This window comes from Trichomycterus rosablanca, chromosome 13 (genome assembly GCF_030014385.1).
Source record: "Trichomycterus rosablanca isolate fTriRos1 chromosome 13, fTriRos1.hap1, whole genome shotgun sequence".
Lineage (NCBI taxonomy): Eukaryota > Metazoa > Chordata > Actinopteri > Siluriformes > Trichomycteridae > Trichomycterus > Trichomycterus rosablanca.
The window spans coordinates 37,819,188-37,833,753 of record NC_086000.1 but is presented as its reverse complement, the minus strand read 5'-3'; the positions used below and the strand labels follow the sequence as shown (position 1 = coordinate 37,833,753).

Here is a 14,566-nt window from a genome sequence, read left to right as displayed (position 1 = left end):
AAAAACCATCATAACCGCTGCTTACCTTAGCTTCTGTTCTTCCAGATGCTATTACATTTATAAGCGTGCGTCCCATTAGGAACAGAATCCGTTATTTTGTAAATGTGCTTATAATTAAAAACCTCCAAACTTTTCCCGGTGGTGAAGTAAAACAGGAAGTGGTTAGAAAGCCGATCGGGCGTTTCATTACCGCGTCATCTGTGTGACGCAAACCGAATAAATGCAAATAACAGCATTTCTTACTAACAATTACAATCAGAAGCTCTGATTGGTTCAGAAAGCGTCTTTCAACCATCAGCACCGATTCTGTAGGAGCGTTCCATTCACCCCGGTCGTTCCTGTGAAGTGCACTACGTAGGGTATTCCACCATTTTAAGTGAGATTCTGATCCAAAGGTAACGAGAATGTTCAGATGAAGTGAACTTCAGACTGTGTAGGGAGTAGGGAGCGACGCTTCATCACTACACCGGAAGCTGGCTGGAACATTTACACATTGTGTGTGTTGTGGGTATATACAGTATATACAGTGTATCACAAAAGTGAGTACACCCCTCACATTTCTGCAGATATTTAAGTATATCTTTTCATGGGACAACACTGACAAAATGACACTTTGACACAATGAAAAGTAGTCTGTGTGCAGCTTATATAACAGTGTAAATTTATTCTTCCCTCAAAATAACTCAATATACAGCCATTAATGTCTAAACCACCGGCAACAAAAGTGAGTACACCCTTAAGAGACTACACCCCTAAATGTCCAAATTGAGCACTGCTTGTCATTTTCCCTCCAAAATGTCATGTGACTCGTTAGTGTTACTAGGTCTCAGGTGTGCATAGGGAGCAGGTGTGTTCAATTTAGTAGTACAGCTCTCACACTCTCTCATACTGGTCACTGAAAGTTCCAACATGGCACCTCATGGCAAAGAACTCTCTGAGGATCTTAAAAGACGAATTGTTGCGCTACATGAAGATGGCCAAGGCTACAAGAAGATTGCCAACACCCTGAAACTGAGCTGCAGCACAGTGGCCAAGATCATCCAGCATTTTAAAAGAGCAGGGTCCACTCAGAACAGACCTCGCGTTGGTCGTCCAAAGAAGCTGAGTGCACGTGCTCAGCGTCACATCCAACTGCTGTCTTTGAAAGATAGGTGCAGGAGTGCTGTCAGCATTGCTGCAGAGATTGAAAAGGTGGGGGGTCAGCCTGTCAGTGCTCAGACCATACGCCGCACACTACATCAAATTGGTCTGCATGGCTGTCACCCCAGAATGAAGCCTCTTCTGAAGTCTCTACACAAGAAAGCCTGCAAACAGTTTGCTGAAGACATGTCAACAAAGGACATGGATTACTGGAACCATGTCCTATGGTCTGATGAGACCAAGATTCATTTGTTTGGTTCAGATGGTCTCAAGTATGTGTGGCGGCAATCAGGTGAGGAGTACAAAGATAAGTGTGTCATGCCTACAGTCAAGCATGGTGGTGGGAATGCCATGGTCTGGGGCTGCATGAGTGCAGCAGGTGTTGGGGAGTTACATTTCATTGAGGGACACATGAACTCCAATATGTACTGTGAAATACTGAAGCAGAGCATGATCCCCTCCCTCCGGAAACTGGGTCGCAGGGCAGTGTTCCAGCATGATAATGACCCCAAACACACCTCTAAGACGACCACTGCTTTATTGAAGAGGTTGAGGGTAAAGGTGATGGACTGGCCAAGCATGTTTCCAGACCTAAACCCAATAGAACATCTTTGGGGCATCCTCAAGCGGAAGGTGGAGGAGCGCAAAGTCTCGAATATCCGCCAGCTCCGTGATGTCGTCATGGAGGACTGGAAAAGCATTCCAGTGGGAACCTGTGAAGCTCTGGTAAACTCCATGCCCAGGAGAGTTAAGGCAGTTCTGGGAAATAATGGTGGCCACACAAAATATTGACACTTCAGGAACTTTCACTAAGGGGTGTACTCACTTTTGTTGCCGGTGGTTTAGACATTAATGGCTGTATATTGAGTTATTTTGAGGGAAGAATAAATGTACACTGTTATATAAGCTGCACACAGACTACTTTTCATTGTGTCAAAGTGTCATTTTGTCAGTGTTGTCCCATGAAAAGATATACTTAAATATCTGCAGAAATGTGAGGGGTGTACTCACTTTTGTGATACACTGTATATATAATTGTCACATGTAACTAATGGTAACACATGCTGACGCTAGAGACTCTTGTTGTTTATGAGTCACTTCTTGCCAGTCATGAGTCGAGTCCGAGTAATTTGAAACGAGTCTGAGTCGAGTCTGAAGTCACTGTGTGTGCAACTTACATGCGACTCTGACTCGAGTCCCCGTCTCTGGTGTGAATCTGCATCAGTGTGGAATAAGCGTCAGATCCAGGGTTACAGCTCCACATGTATCTGTGTTTATCTGGATTCTCCTCCCTGTTTCACTTTTAAACTTGTGTTACAGCTCCAGCTTCTGAGAAATGGTGAGAATCAGAATCAGCTTCTCCCAGAGTCTAAAACGCTTCTGGTTCAAAATAAAGCTTAACACGAAATGAACCTGTACACGGGCGCCCCCTTGTGGAGTCTTTACGTTACATCTTGTAAATCACAGTAACTTATATAAACTTATATGGGGCGACACGGTGGCTCGGTGGGTAGCACTGTCGCCTCACAGCGAGAAGCTCCCGGGTTCGATTCCCAGGTGGAACGACCCGGGTCCTTTCTGTGTGGAGTTGGCATGTTCTCCCCGTGACTGTGTGGGTTTTCTCTGGGTGCTCCGGTTTCCTCCTACAGTACAAAGAAGTGCAAGTAGTAACTACCTGTCCTGTCATGAATGGAACCAAAGTGTTAAACACAACATTAATATCCTAATAAATAAATATATAATATAAACGTACATAATTATATTATATAAAAAGCAAAATGAATAAACAAAGTCTGTTATGAGTTCTGGACGTGCCCAGTTCCCATCAGCACCACTTCAGGGTAAACAACAGTAAACGTAGTTAAAATATGATATAAAATCCTGCACCGGTTTGGCTCCTCGGACGAATCGCCGCTCAGATTCTGCACCTAATTAATGAACGGATTTTAATTCGTTTCCGGGACGGTTTGGAGCGTTTCTGGTCGGGCCGCTCATCTTGCATCATGAGCGGAGATTTTCTGGGTGTAGCAGAGCGTAGCGTGTGTGGTAAATCCGCTGGCGGCGGGGCACGGTCGGCGGAGACGGGCGCGTTCCCCTTGCCGGGGGTGCGAGCGCTGCTGTGAACTGTGTGTCTGTGTCTGTTTACTCATGGTGTGGAGTGACTGGGGATTTGTGACGTCTGACGGCACAGACGAAGAGACGTGTGAGGTCGGGTTTATTTTTATTTATTTATCATTATTTTTGGGTGGATTTGTGACACAGGCCAAAAACGTAATTAAAATGAAAAACGATGAAGCGGAAGAGAAGGATCCTCGCAGATCCTAATTAATGATGTTTAATTATTATTATTATTATTATATTTTGCTGGATTTCACTGGTCTAGTAATTAGAAGGTTGTCAGTTCAAGCCCTACCAGTGCCAAGTTGCCACTGTTGGGCAAGGCCCTTAACCCTCAATTGCTTAGAATATATTCAGTCACAGTTGTACTTCGCTTTTGGATATTTCACCTTGTGGTGTTTCACCCTCACTCCTGACCGAGGAGGGTCATGACGGTCATATTTACCTGCATCAGGCGGGTTCATACGGAGATCCTTTTTTATTAACTGCTTTATCCTAGACAGGGTTGTGACAGGTCGGTTCCACCAAGACAGAGCTCGCACTGAGAGTCACGCACTGATCTCCATTATCCCCCGCCTCTGTGCAGCACCATCGATCAGCCAGCAGAAGTCGTAATTGTTGCACTTATGAGGAATCCATACAGTACTCTACAGTCGGACAAGCAAATTACTGTCTGTATAGGCGCCCGGTCGGTCGTTAGCAGAGCTGAGATTCAAACCTGCGAGCTTGAGATGTCGCCCAGTGATGGGACCTCACAGAAGAATTTGTCCGAATGAAACCGAGTTCTGGTTTCTCTTCTTTATTCTTTTATTTATTTTGTACACACAGAGAAGAACCAGGGATGCAGGAACTTTCGTGTTTGGATCTTTTAATGATGTTTAATTATTATTATTCTAATCAGCTTTTTTTTTTTTCTTTACTGACTGTCAGTTCAGATCCGAACCCGCCGACTCAGTTCAGAGAGAGAGAGAGCGCTGCACTAACACACGGCTTTATGACACATTGTCCACGATCATCATCTTTATTTTATATATGTAGGCGTCACCACGGCACATTTAAAAACCCCCCTTGTAATGCAACCCTTGTATTTCTATCTGGGCTTTGGACCTGCACTTAGAGCGCACTGACTTAAATCAAAATTAAAAACCATGAAGCAGAAGAAAAGGATCCATACAGAGAAGGAGCAGGGATGCAGGAACATTTGTGTTTGTATATTTTAATGTATATATATATACAGTGTATCACAAAAGTGAGTACACCCCTCACATTTCTGCAAATATTTCATTATATCTTTTCATGGGACAACACTATAGACATGAAACTTGGATATAACTTAGAGTAGTCAGTGTACAACTTGTATAGCAGTGTAGATTTCCTGTCTTCTGAAAATAACTCAACACACAGCCATTAATGTCTAAATGGCTGGCAACATAAGTGAGTACACCCCACAGTGAACATGTCCAAATTGTGCCCAAAGTGTCAATATTTTGTGTGACCACCATTATTATCCAGCACTGCCTTAACCCTCCTGGGCATGGAATTCACCAGAGCTGCACAGGTTGCTACTGGAATCCTCTTCCACTCCTCCATGATGACATCACGGAGCTGGTGGATGTTAGACACCTTGAACTCCTCCACCTTCCACTTGAGGATGCGCCACAGGTGCTCAATTGGGTTTAGTCCATCACCTTTACCTTCAGCTTCCTCAGCAAGGCAGTTGTCATCTTGGAGGTTGTGTTTGGGGTCGTTATCCTGTTGGAAAACTGCCATAAGGCCCAGTTTTCGAAGGGAGGGGATCATGCTCTGTTTCAGAATGTCACAGTACATGTTGGAATTCATGTTTCCCTCAATGAACTGCAGCTCCCCAGTGCCAGCAACACTCATGCAGCCCAAGACCATGATGCTACCACCACCATGCTTGACTGTAGGCAAGATACAGTTGTCTTGGTACTTCTCACCAGGGCGCCGCCACACATGCTGGACACCATCTGAGCCAAGCAAGTTTATCTTGGTCTCGTCAGACCACAGGGCATTCCAGTAATCCATGTTCTTTTTGCGGGCTTTCTTGTGCGTCAGCTTTCTTGTGCGTCAGCTTCCTTCTGGGATGACGACCATGCAGACCGAGTTGATGCAGTGTGCGGCGTATGGTCTGAGCACTGACAGGCTGACCTCCCACGTCTTCAACCTCTGCAGCAATGCTGGCAGCACTCATGTGTCTATTTTTTAAAGCCAACCTCTGGATATGACGCCGAACACGTGGACTCAACTTCTTTGGTCGACCCTGGCGAAGCCTGTTCCGAGTGGAACCTGTCCTGGAAAACCGCTGTATGACCTTGGCCACCATGCTGTAGCTCAGTTTCAGGGTGTTAGCAATCTTCTTATAGCCCAGGCCATCTTTGTGGAGAGCAACAATTCTATTTCTCACATCCTCAGAGAGTTCTTTGCCATGAGGTGCCATGTTGAATATCCAGTGGCCAGTATGAGAGAATTGTACCCAAAACACCAAATTTAACAGCCCTGCTCCCCATTTACACCTGGGACCTTGACACATGACACCAGGGAGGGACAACGACACATTTGGGCACAATTTGGACATGTTCACTGTGGGGTGTACTCACTTATGTTGCCAGCTATTTAGACATTAATGGATGTGTGTTGAGTTATTTTCAGAAGACAGTAAATCTACACTGCTATACAAGCTGTACACTGACTACTCTAAGTTATATCCAAGTTTCATGTCTATAGTGTTGTCCCATGAAAAGATATAATGAAATATTTGCAGAAATGTGAGGGGTGTACTCACTTTTGTGATACACTGTATATACTTTTACATATAGGTGTCACCACAGCACCCTTCCTGATGCAACCCTTGTGTTTATATCTGGGTATGGGACCTGCACTTAGAGCGCACTGACCAGTGCTGACCAGCGCACGTCCTGATGGAATAGCTGGGTTCTTCTGTTACTATTACATTTGCAAAATTTAACGGACGCTTTTATCCAAAGCCACTTCCTTATGATCAAATTCAAGCAATTGAAGGTAAAGGGCCTCGCTCAGGGGCCCAACAGTGGAAACCTGGCAGTGGTGGGGATTGAACAGGCAACCTTCTGATTGCTAATCCTGTACCCTAAACGCTGAGCTACCTTACCAGTGCTCATCAACCAATCATGTCCATGCAGGCGCCCGGCCGGCCGATAGCACCGCCGAGATTCGAACCCTGGATCTTTAATTAGGCGTGGCACATTCGATTTTGGGCTAGTGAGTTCCACGCTGTGCCACCTGTCCGGTTGGCACAGAAAATAAACGTTCCTTCAATTGGCCCTTGAGGAACACTTTCCAAAAGCAAAAGTATCTGGACACCTGACCATGAGCTCTGTGTGATCCTTTCAGCCAGAACAACAGCCGCTCCCCTGAGCAACTTCTCACCAGACTTTGAAGTGCGTCTGTGGGAATTTGTGCCCTTCAGAAGTACAGAAGAGATTCGGACCCTGGATCTTTAATTAGATGGCTGCTGATTACATTTGCGTGGCACAGTGACGCGGGGAGCACGTTACTGCTACTATGCTTTCTTTTTGAACTGCCTGGTATAATGAGCCTGGCACACAGTTGACGTTCCAATTCATCCAGCCACACTCGAACCTTCCTTATGCTAGGGCCTTCCCTAAACTGTTTCCTCAATGCTTGAAGCGTTGAAGCGTATTTTAAATGCACGTGCTGAACTGAAAATGAGGACGGACGTGCTGCACTGTGTGTGAGTGTGTGAGTGTGTGAGTGTGTGAGTGAGTGTGTGAGTGAGTGTGTGAGTGTGTGTGTGTGTGTGTGTGTGACTGCAGCAGAACGAGTTCCATTGTGCATGTTATTCCCAGTAGAGTCATACTGCCCCCTGCTGGCAACCATCATACCTGCACCACACACACTTTTGTTTCTCTCTGGGTGTGTGTGTGTGTGTGTGTGTGTGTGTGTGTGTGTGTGTGTGTGTGTGTGTGTGTGTGTGTGTGTGTGTGTGTGTGTGTGTGTGATAGGTAAAGAGTGTGTTCAACATGACCGCCAAAGAGGGCCGGAAGAGGTCGATCAGCGCCCTCATCGCCGTGGGGAACGGCAACGGAGCCGCGGGTGAGTAAAAACGCCGCTATAACAGCCTCCGCTCCTGTGGGAGGATTTCTATGGGATTTTATTACATGACTACTGGGATTCACTTCTGAGTGATATCAGGTGCTTATTATGGGTGATAAGGCCTTGTGCACAGTCGGCATTCCGATTCATTCATTCACTGTTTGATAGGCTGGAGGTCAGGGTGTATCACTGGTTATGAGCCTTTGAATGAATGGGCACAACTTCCCACAGACGCAGTCTGAAAGCACGTGGGAAGAGAACCTGTATATTAATGTCCATGGTTTTGGAATAGGATGTCCATTGAGGACAGAGGTAGATCAGCACGGAGAGTCACACACAGATCTCCGTTATCCCCCGTCTCTGTGCCGCGTCATCGATCAGCCAGCAGAGGGCGTAACCGCGGAGGGGATTCCTCATAAGTGCTGCAGTTACGCCCTCTGCTGGCTGATCGATGGCGCTGCACAGAGACCCTCGGACAAACCGAATGTAAATTCTGTCGTTGGCCTGTTTGCAGGATTCGCTTTGGGCAAAGCAGCAGATCGAACCACGGCCCTGAGGAAGGTGAGCGCGCGCACGCACACACTCTCTCACACACACACACACACACACACGAGTGTGTCAGGTTCGAATAGCAGCACAAATTCTTCTTATTATTTATAATTATTTTATTTATTTCAGGCCAAGAACAGAGCCATGCACTACCTCTACTTCATCGAGAGGTTCAACAACCACACCAGTAAGTTACACAGCAAAGGGTGGGACTACAAACCCCATTTCCAAAAAAAGTTGGGACACTTTTAGGTACAGAAAAACGAAATAGACTTGCGTTACTACAGTGGGACCGTTTTAATCAATGAAGTTTATTACGTTTTGATGCGTCGTTTGTGTCGATTGAGTCACGGTAAAAATCTGAATGTGAGTCGCTTGAAAAACGTTCCCTGCACTAATACACCCCAAATTTAGGGGGAAATACCAAAAACATACACCACTGAATACTAAAGAACGAAGTCGTTTACACGAGACGTAGAATCTGACGCTCCGAACTGACGATAAGGGGAGAAAATGCTAAAGCGTCCAACATATAACCAAAAATATCAAATATTACACCCGTCTGAACCAATAAGAGACCCTCAATCAGGGAAAATACGAAAACACTGTGGTTCTGGGAGCGGCGTCGAGTTTTAAAGACGTTTTGACGAGTTTCGAGGTATTTTTCCCATAAGGATGTTTGGAGAACCTGTTAATGCGTCCACGGTCCTGTGGAGCTGCAGATATTTTAGTCTCGTAAAATAATGAGGTGGTTTTTGACACTTCAACACTGAAAATAACACAAATAAAATATAAACACTGAAATACAATAAAAGCTGCACTTTAGTTTTACTTCTTGATGATGAGATAAGATTCCTTTATTGATCCCCATGGGGGAAATTCGAGTGTTACAGCAGCTCCAGTACAGTGTGAGTACAGTAAATAGAGTAAATAAAATAAAAAAAATAAGGAAATTATAGAAAAAATTAGCTATGCTATGCAATTACTATTATACAACAGTATGATAATAAAAACACTATATATGCTATATGTAAATATATACATACTGTATGTGTGAATAATAAAACATAGAGTCCAGTGATGGGGGGGGGATACGGTATTCCAACATTGAGCATCTCCACCATTAAGAAGCGTCAGGAAACAATAAAGAAGTAAAACTAAAGTGCAGCTTTTATTGTATTTTAGTGTTTTTATATTGACTTATTGTAGTAAAACAGCGAGTAAGAACTGAGCTGTAGAACCTGCGAAAATTAACCAGAAAACCCAGAGAAAAAGGCGAGAACAAAACCGAGACAAAATAAAGCCTCACTCATGTAAACAGATAGACGTGCGCCGCCTAGTGGACGATTACTGAACTACATGGTCCGATACGCTTCTCACTGGAATTTAAAACAATCGGACCGGACATTCAGCTGTCCAGATTTTGTTTGTTAAATCTGAAATCTGTTTAATCCGTTTACTCTGTGTAAGACAGACCCTAATAAAATATAAAATGCTGCTCGTACCGTGAACATCACAACAGTGTGCAAACAAACAAACATGTTTCTACACTTACTGTCCATTTTATCAGCTCCACTTACCATATAGAAGCACTTTGTAGTTCTACAATTACTGACTGTAGTCCATCTGTTTCTCTACATAGTTTTTAACCCCCCTTTACTCTGTTCTTCAATGGTCAGGACCCCCACAGGACCCCCACAGAGCAGGTATTATTTAGGTGGTGGATGATTCTCAGCACTGCAGTGACACTGACATGGTGGTGGTGTGTTAGTGTGTGTTGTGCTGGTATGAGTGGATCAGACACAGCAGTGCTGCTGGAGTTTTTAAACACCTCACTGTCACTGCTGGACTGAGAATCGTCCACCGACCAAAAATATCCAGCCGACAGCGCCCCGTGGGCAGCGTCCTGTGCCCACTGATGAAGGTCTAGAAGATGAGCGACTCAAACAGCAGCAATAGATGAGCGAACTATTTTATTAGTATTTTATATAATACAATTAAATAACTAAATATTTTATATTATTGTAGCAGTACCAACAGCTCCCCCTACTGCAATTATACATTACTGCAGGGAGCTTCCACCTGCACCATCAAACAAACAAACAAATAAATAAATGCACTAAAAACTGAAATCTGTCCATTTTTAATTCACTTGAATGTTTATTTATCTGACAAAAGGACAAAGAATTTGTGTTTATTTATCTTTATTTATCTTTATCTATTATTTATCACATATTTAGTGACTCGAGCATCAAAGGTCCTGGAACCCTGTTGTTTTTGTTAAGATTTTTCTTCTTTTTCTCTGATCGTAAGTCGTACAGACGTGATGCCTGGTCAGCAGGTAGTACTCATGCGCTTGAGCTCAGCCTGATTGGCCTGATGGTGGTGCTATAGCATAACGTCAAACTTCAAGGTCCATGTGACCCACCCCATATGATATACAGTACTGTACATAGATACAAAATTCTTCCCACAAACATTTACATTACATTTACATTTTCAGCATTTAGCAGACGCTTTTATCCAAAGTGACTTACACAATGAGCAATTGAGGGTTAAGGGCCTTGCTCAGGGACCCAACAGTGGCAACTTTGTGGTGGCGGGGCTTGAACCGGCAACCTTCTGTTTACTAGTCCAGTACCTTAACCACTGAGCTATCACTGGCCCTCAAACACAGTTGTGGTATCAAATGAACTCTAAGAACCCTGAAAATGTTGGGATTTCTATACAGTGTGTGTGATCAGGTCTCTTTCTCTTGCTGTAGTTTATCACGATATCGAATCCACGTTCAAGAGGACGACGCTGCGCATGAAGAAACAGAACCAAGGTAAACGCTCATCATCCATACACACTCTGTACATTAACACTGTACGGCCAAAAATACAGGGACACCAGAGAAGGCTCGTCCAGAGGAAAGGGAGGACTAAATATTTAGAGAAAAATCAATACACATGAATATAATAATGTTATTGGTTAATCTACTAGTAATTTTACTGTTTTAATAGAATTTTGTTAAATACACATAAATACACATAAATGTAATAAAGTAATCTAATAATTTTACTATTTTATTATTATTTTATATTGTATAAATAGTATTTATAAATATTTATAAATACACAACATAATGAAATCGGTGAATTTATTATTTATTTTATTTTATATAATATCAATACATGTAATTAATAATGTAATCTGCTAATTTACAAATAATTATTTTATTATTATTTTATTTAATATAAATGTACGTAATTGTAATGAAGTAATCTGTTAATCTACTAATAATTTATCTATTTTAATATAGATATTATTTAATTTCACAGAATTATAATAATCTACTAATAATTGCACTATTTTTATATAATTTTATACAATATAAATACATACAGTTGTAATAGAATAATCTTAATCTGCAAATAAATTTGCTATTTTAGTGTTTCTTTATGTAATACAATTAAATAATTAAATGTTTTATATTGTTGAAGTACCAACAGCTTCCCCTACTGCAATCAGAACTTACTGCAGAGAGCTTCCACCACTTTAAACCTCCCATTAATGTCTCTTATAAACGCTTCTTCCCCCCGCATATTTTAACGTGAGGTTGAATGACCCCCCCCCCCCCCCCCCCCCCCCCGTGGTCTGGTCTGACCAGTGCCCCTGGATTTAGCTTCTAAAATCATTGACCAATGACTGCACTGACCAAAAAATGTTGTTTTGAGGGCGGACGCTTGACATCAGTGAACTGATTTGCACCGAAGAGTTTGCAAAGAAGTCCCGAAAAGTGGGGGGCCCCTTGTACGGTGCGAGGTTAGTTGTTTCGGTCACGCCGTTCATAACGTGTATTTGTTAGCTCTGTCCATAACAACGTTGTTTTGATTTAATGAGTTTTGTGTGGAGGATCTTCAGTGGCTCGATAAGAGCCTTGACCTCAACCCGACTGATCGCCTGTGGGATGAATTGGAGTGTCGAGTGCCTGATCTCGCACATGAATGTCCATGATCGTCCATAGTTTTGGGAAAAGATGCTCAAAAAGACGTATCGTTAGGTGTCCACGCACTTCAACAGCTAAAAACCTTCTGTTTTTTGTCACCTTATTTATTGTCTAGTACAGGCATGTCCAAAGTCCGGCCATCTTCTGTCTTGTGGCCCGCCAGCACAGTCAAACAAAAAAAAAAAATTATACGAATTCAAGATGCAATTCCCCTTTTTACCAATTGATGGCAGCAACACGGGAAGTACGCATTCATGAGAAACTGCAAAACCGTGAATGAGACGTACTCACTGTTATGACGTGATAAAAACGTCATAGAAAAAAGTTTGGACGCCACTGGTCTAGTACTTTTGCGACCACTGGCAGACAAAATGTCCTCTAATAGGGACAACAGGTCTGAGTTTAGTAGAACGAAGTATAGGGCATAACGGAGCCAAAATGTATTGTCCCCGTATGTGACCGCTGGGTCTCTAGGGGTTAAGCAATCATGTATTATATATCATGTGTGTGTGTGTGTGTGTAGGTTACGGACTGCACTGTCACAGGGCGGTTATAACCATCTGTAAGCTGATCGGTGTACAGGACATGTACGCCAAAGTGGAGGGTTCGGTCAATCTGCTCAACATCACCCGCGCCCTCTTCACCGGACTGGCCAGTCAGGTAAGAGCTTCCTCTGTTGCCGCGGAGACCCACATTCCGAGCCAGTCAGAACTCGAACGTCGGTGTCGGGTTCCCAACGCAAGACGTTCGCGCTTTCGTTACGGCACTGTGACTGTGTGTACTGTATAAGCAATTGAGGATTAAGGGCCTTGCTCAAGGGCCCAACAGTGGCAACATGACACAGCTGGGACTTGAACCAGTGACCTTATGATTACCAGTCCGGTACCTGAACCACTAGTCCAGGGTTTTTTATGTCGCAGAGCATAATAATCATTAAATAAACTTGTACTAAACGCCCCCTTGTGGAGGCTTTGTGTTACATCTTGTACAGAGAGACTCAGATGCATTGCTGGTGTTGCCTGGGTCGCTCCCAGCTTCGTACCAACAGTTTGGGGAAGGCCCGTTTCCGCTTCGAGCGACGCAAAGCCTCGGTTTGACGTGTTTGGTGCCCTGTGTAGGGAGCTAGGCCTTGTTCAACATGAGCTTTAAAGAAATCCCCACAGGCGCACTCCAAAATCTTTGTGTGGATGTGTGTGGTTATAAAGCAGAATGTCCAGCAAGCTCATAGACAGGCGTCCACATACTTTTGACCCTATAGTGTGTGTTTTATACATGTCTATAAAGCAGATTAATTTTGACTGGACGTATGGGGAGGTGAGGACGCATCATCTCACATCGTTCGATGGTTCAATTCTCCACGGTCCAGTGGTGGTGTGCTTTACGCCGCTAAAGGAAGTCACTGGACAAAGTTATCCAACACCCATATCACCCAGACCTGGACATCAACGTGGATCAGCTTCAGCTCACGGACAGATGACCTCACATTCTTATCCACAGCAGGAAGCGGGTTCCCACAGGCGCACTCCAAAATCTTATAGAAAGCCATTTCTGTGATGCATGTGGTTTTGAAACGGAACATCCGACATGCTCATAGAGGGGTGTCCACATACTTTTGACTATATAGTGTGTGTTTTGTACATGTTTATGAAGCAGATTCATTTTGACTGGACGTATGGGGACTGTCGTCCTAGATAAACGTAACCGTGGTGATGTGTGGTTTGCAGGAGACGCACCAGGCGCTGGCGGACAGGAAGCAGCTGAACGTGGTGGAGTTCAGCGGCGAGCGCGGCCCCCTGCCCCTGGTCGTGGCCCGGCCGCAGCAGGGGGCCCGGGGCGACCCCGAGGTGGAGGACGAGGTTCCCAGCACCAAGCTGCACTGGGCCGACGTTCAGGCCGCGCAGGGCATGAAGCGCTCGGTGTGGGCCGGCGTCAAGAGAACCATCTGGTGAAAAGAACGACCGGCATGAGGAAGAACAGAACACGACCCGAGCTTTGGTGCCAGGTTGCTTGGGCACCAGGTGGCGCAGCTCACACTGTTGTTGTCATAGAAATGGAATAAATGTTCTAAACGTCTCTGCTTGTTTTTGTCATGTTTCTTTAAAGCTTTACAACTTTGAATCCTGGGAATTAATGCGCCGGTGCTTTTGCCCCTCAACCCGACTGGATCTTGGAACACGTCTGCAGGGATACGTTCAGCGTCGGGTATGTTGGTGTCACACAGGTTCGAGGTAAAGACGCATCATCTCACATCGTTTGCATGGTTCCGCTGCTCCAGAGTCCAGTGGTGGTGTACTCAGGATCAAGCGGGATTCACACACATATGAACCTGAGTTACTCCCATTCTTTTGCAGCTATAACAGCTTCAACTCCTCTGGGAAGGCTTTCCACAAGGTTTAGGAGTGTGTTTATGGGAATCTTTGTGAGGTCAGACACTGATGTTGGTCGATAAGTCCTGGCTCACAGTCTCCGCTCTAATTCATCCCAAAGGTGTTCTATCAGGTTGAGGTCGGGACTCTGTGCAGGCCAGTCAAGTTCTTCCACACCAAACTGGCTCATCCACGTCTTTATGGAGCTTGTGCTTTGTGCACTGGTGCGCAGTCATGTTGGAACAGGAAGGGGCCATCCCCAAACTCTTCCCTCAAACTTGGGAGCATG

The 14,566-nt window shown here is 44.4% G+C and overlaps 1 protein-coding gene across 1 annotated transcript in view; it reads left to right on the top strand.

Moving 5' to 3' along the window:
- mrps5 (mitochondrial ribosomal protein S5) overlaps positions 1-13,984 on the top strand; it is a 31,139-nt gene extending 17,155 nt beyond the window's left edge. Inside the window, exons 6-11 of the mRNA XM_063007076.1 lie at positions 7,281-7,371; positions 7,886-7,932; positions 8,050-8,107; positions 10,685-10,747; positions 12,435-12,571; positions 13,636-13,984. Coding sequence (XP_062863146.1) covers positions 7,281-7,371; positions 7,886-7,932; positions 8,050-8,107; positions 10,685-10,747; positions 12,435-12,571; positions 13,636-13,860 — 621 coding nt within the window. The 3' untranslated portion in view covers positions 13,861-13,984. The remainder of the gene's footprint in view (positions 1-7,280; positions 7,372-7,885; positions 7,933-8,049; positions 8,108-10,684; positions 10,748-12,434; positions 12,572-13,635) is intronic.
- The last annotated feature ends 582 nt before the right edge of the window (positions 13,985-14,566 follow it).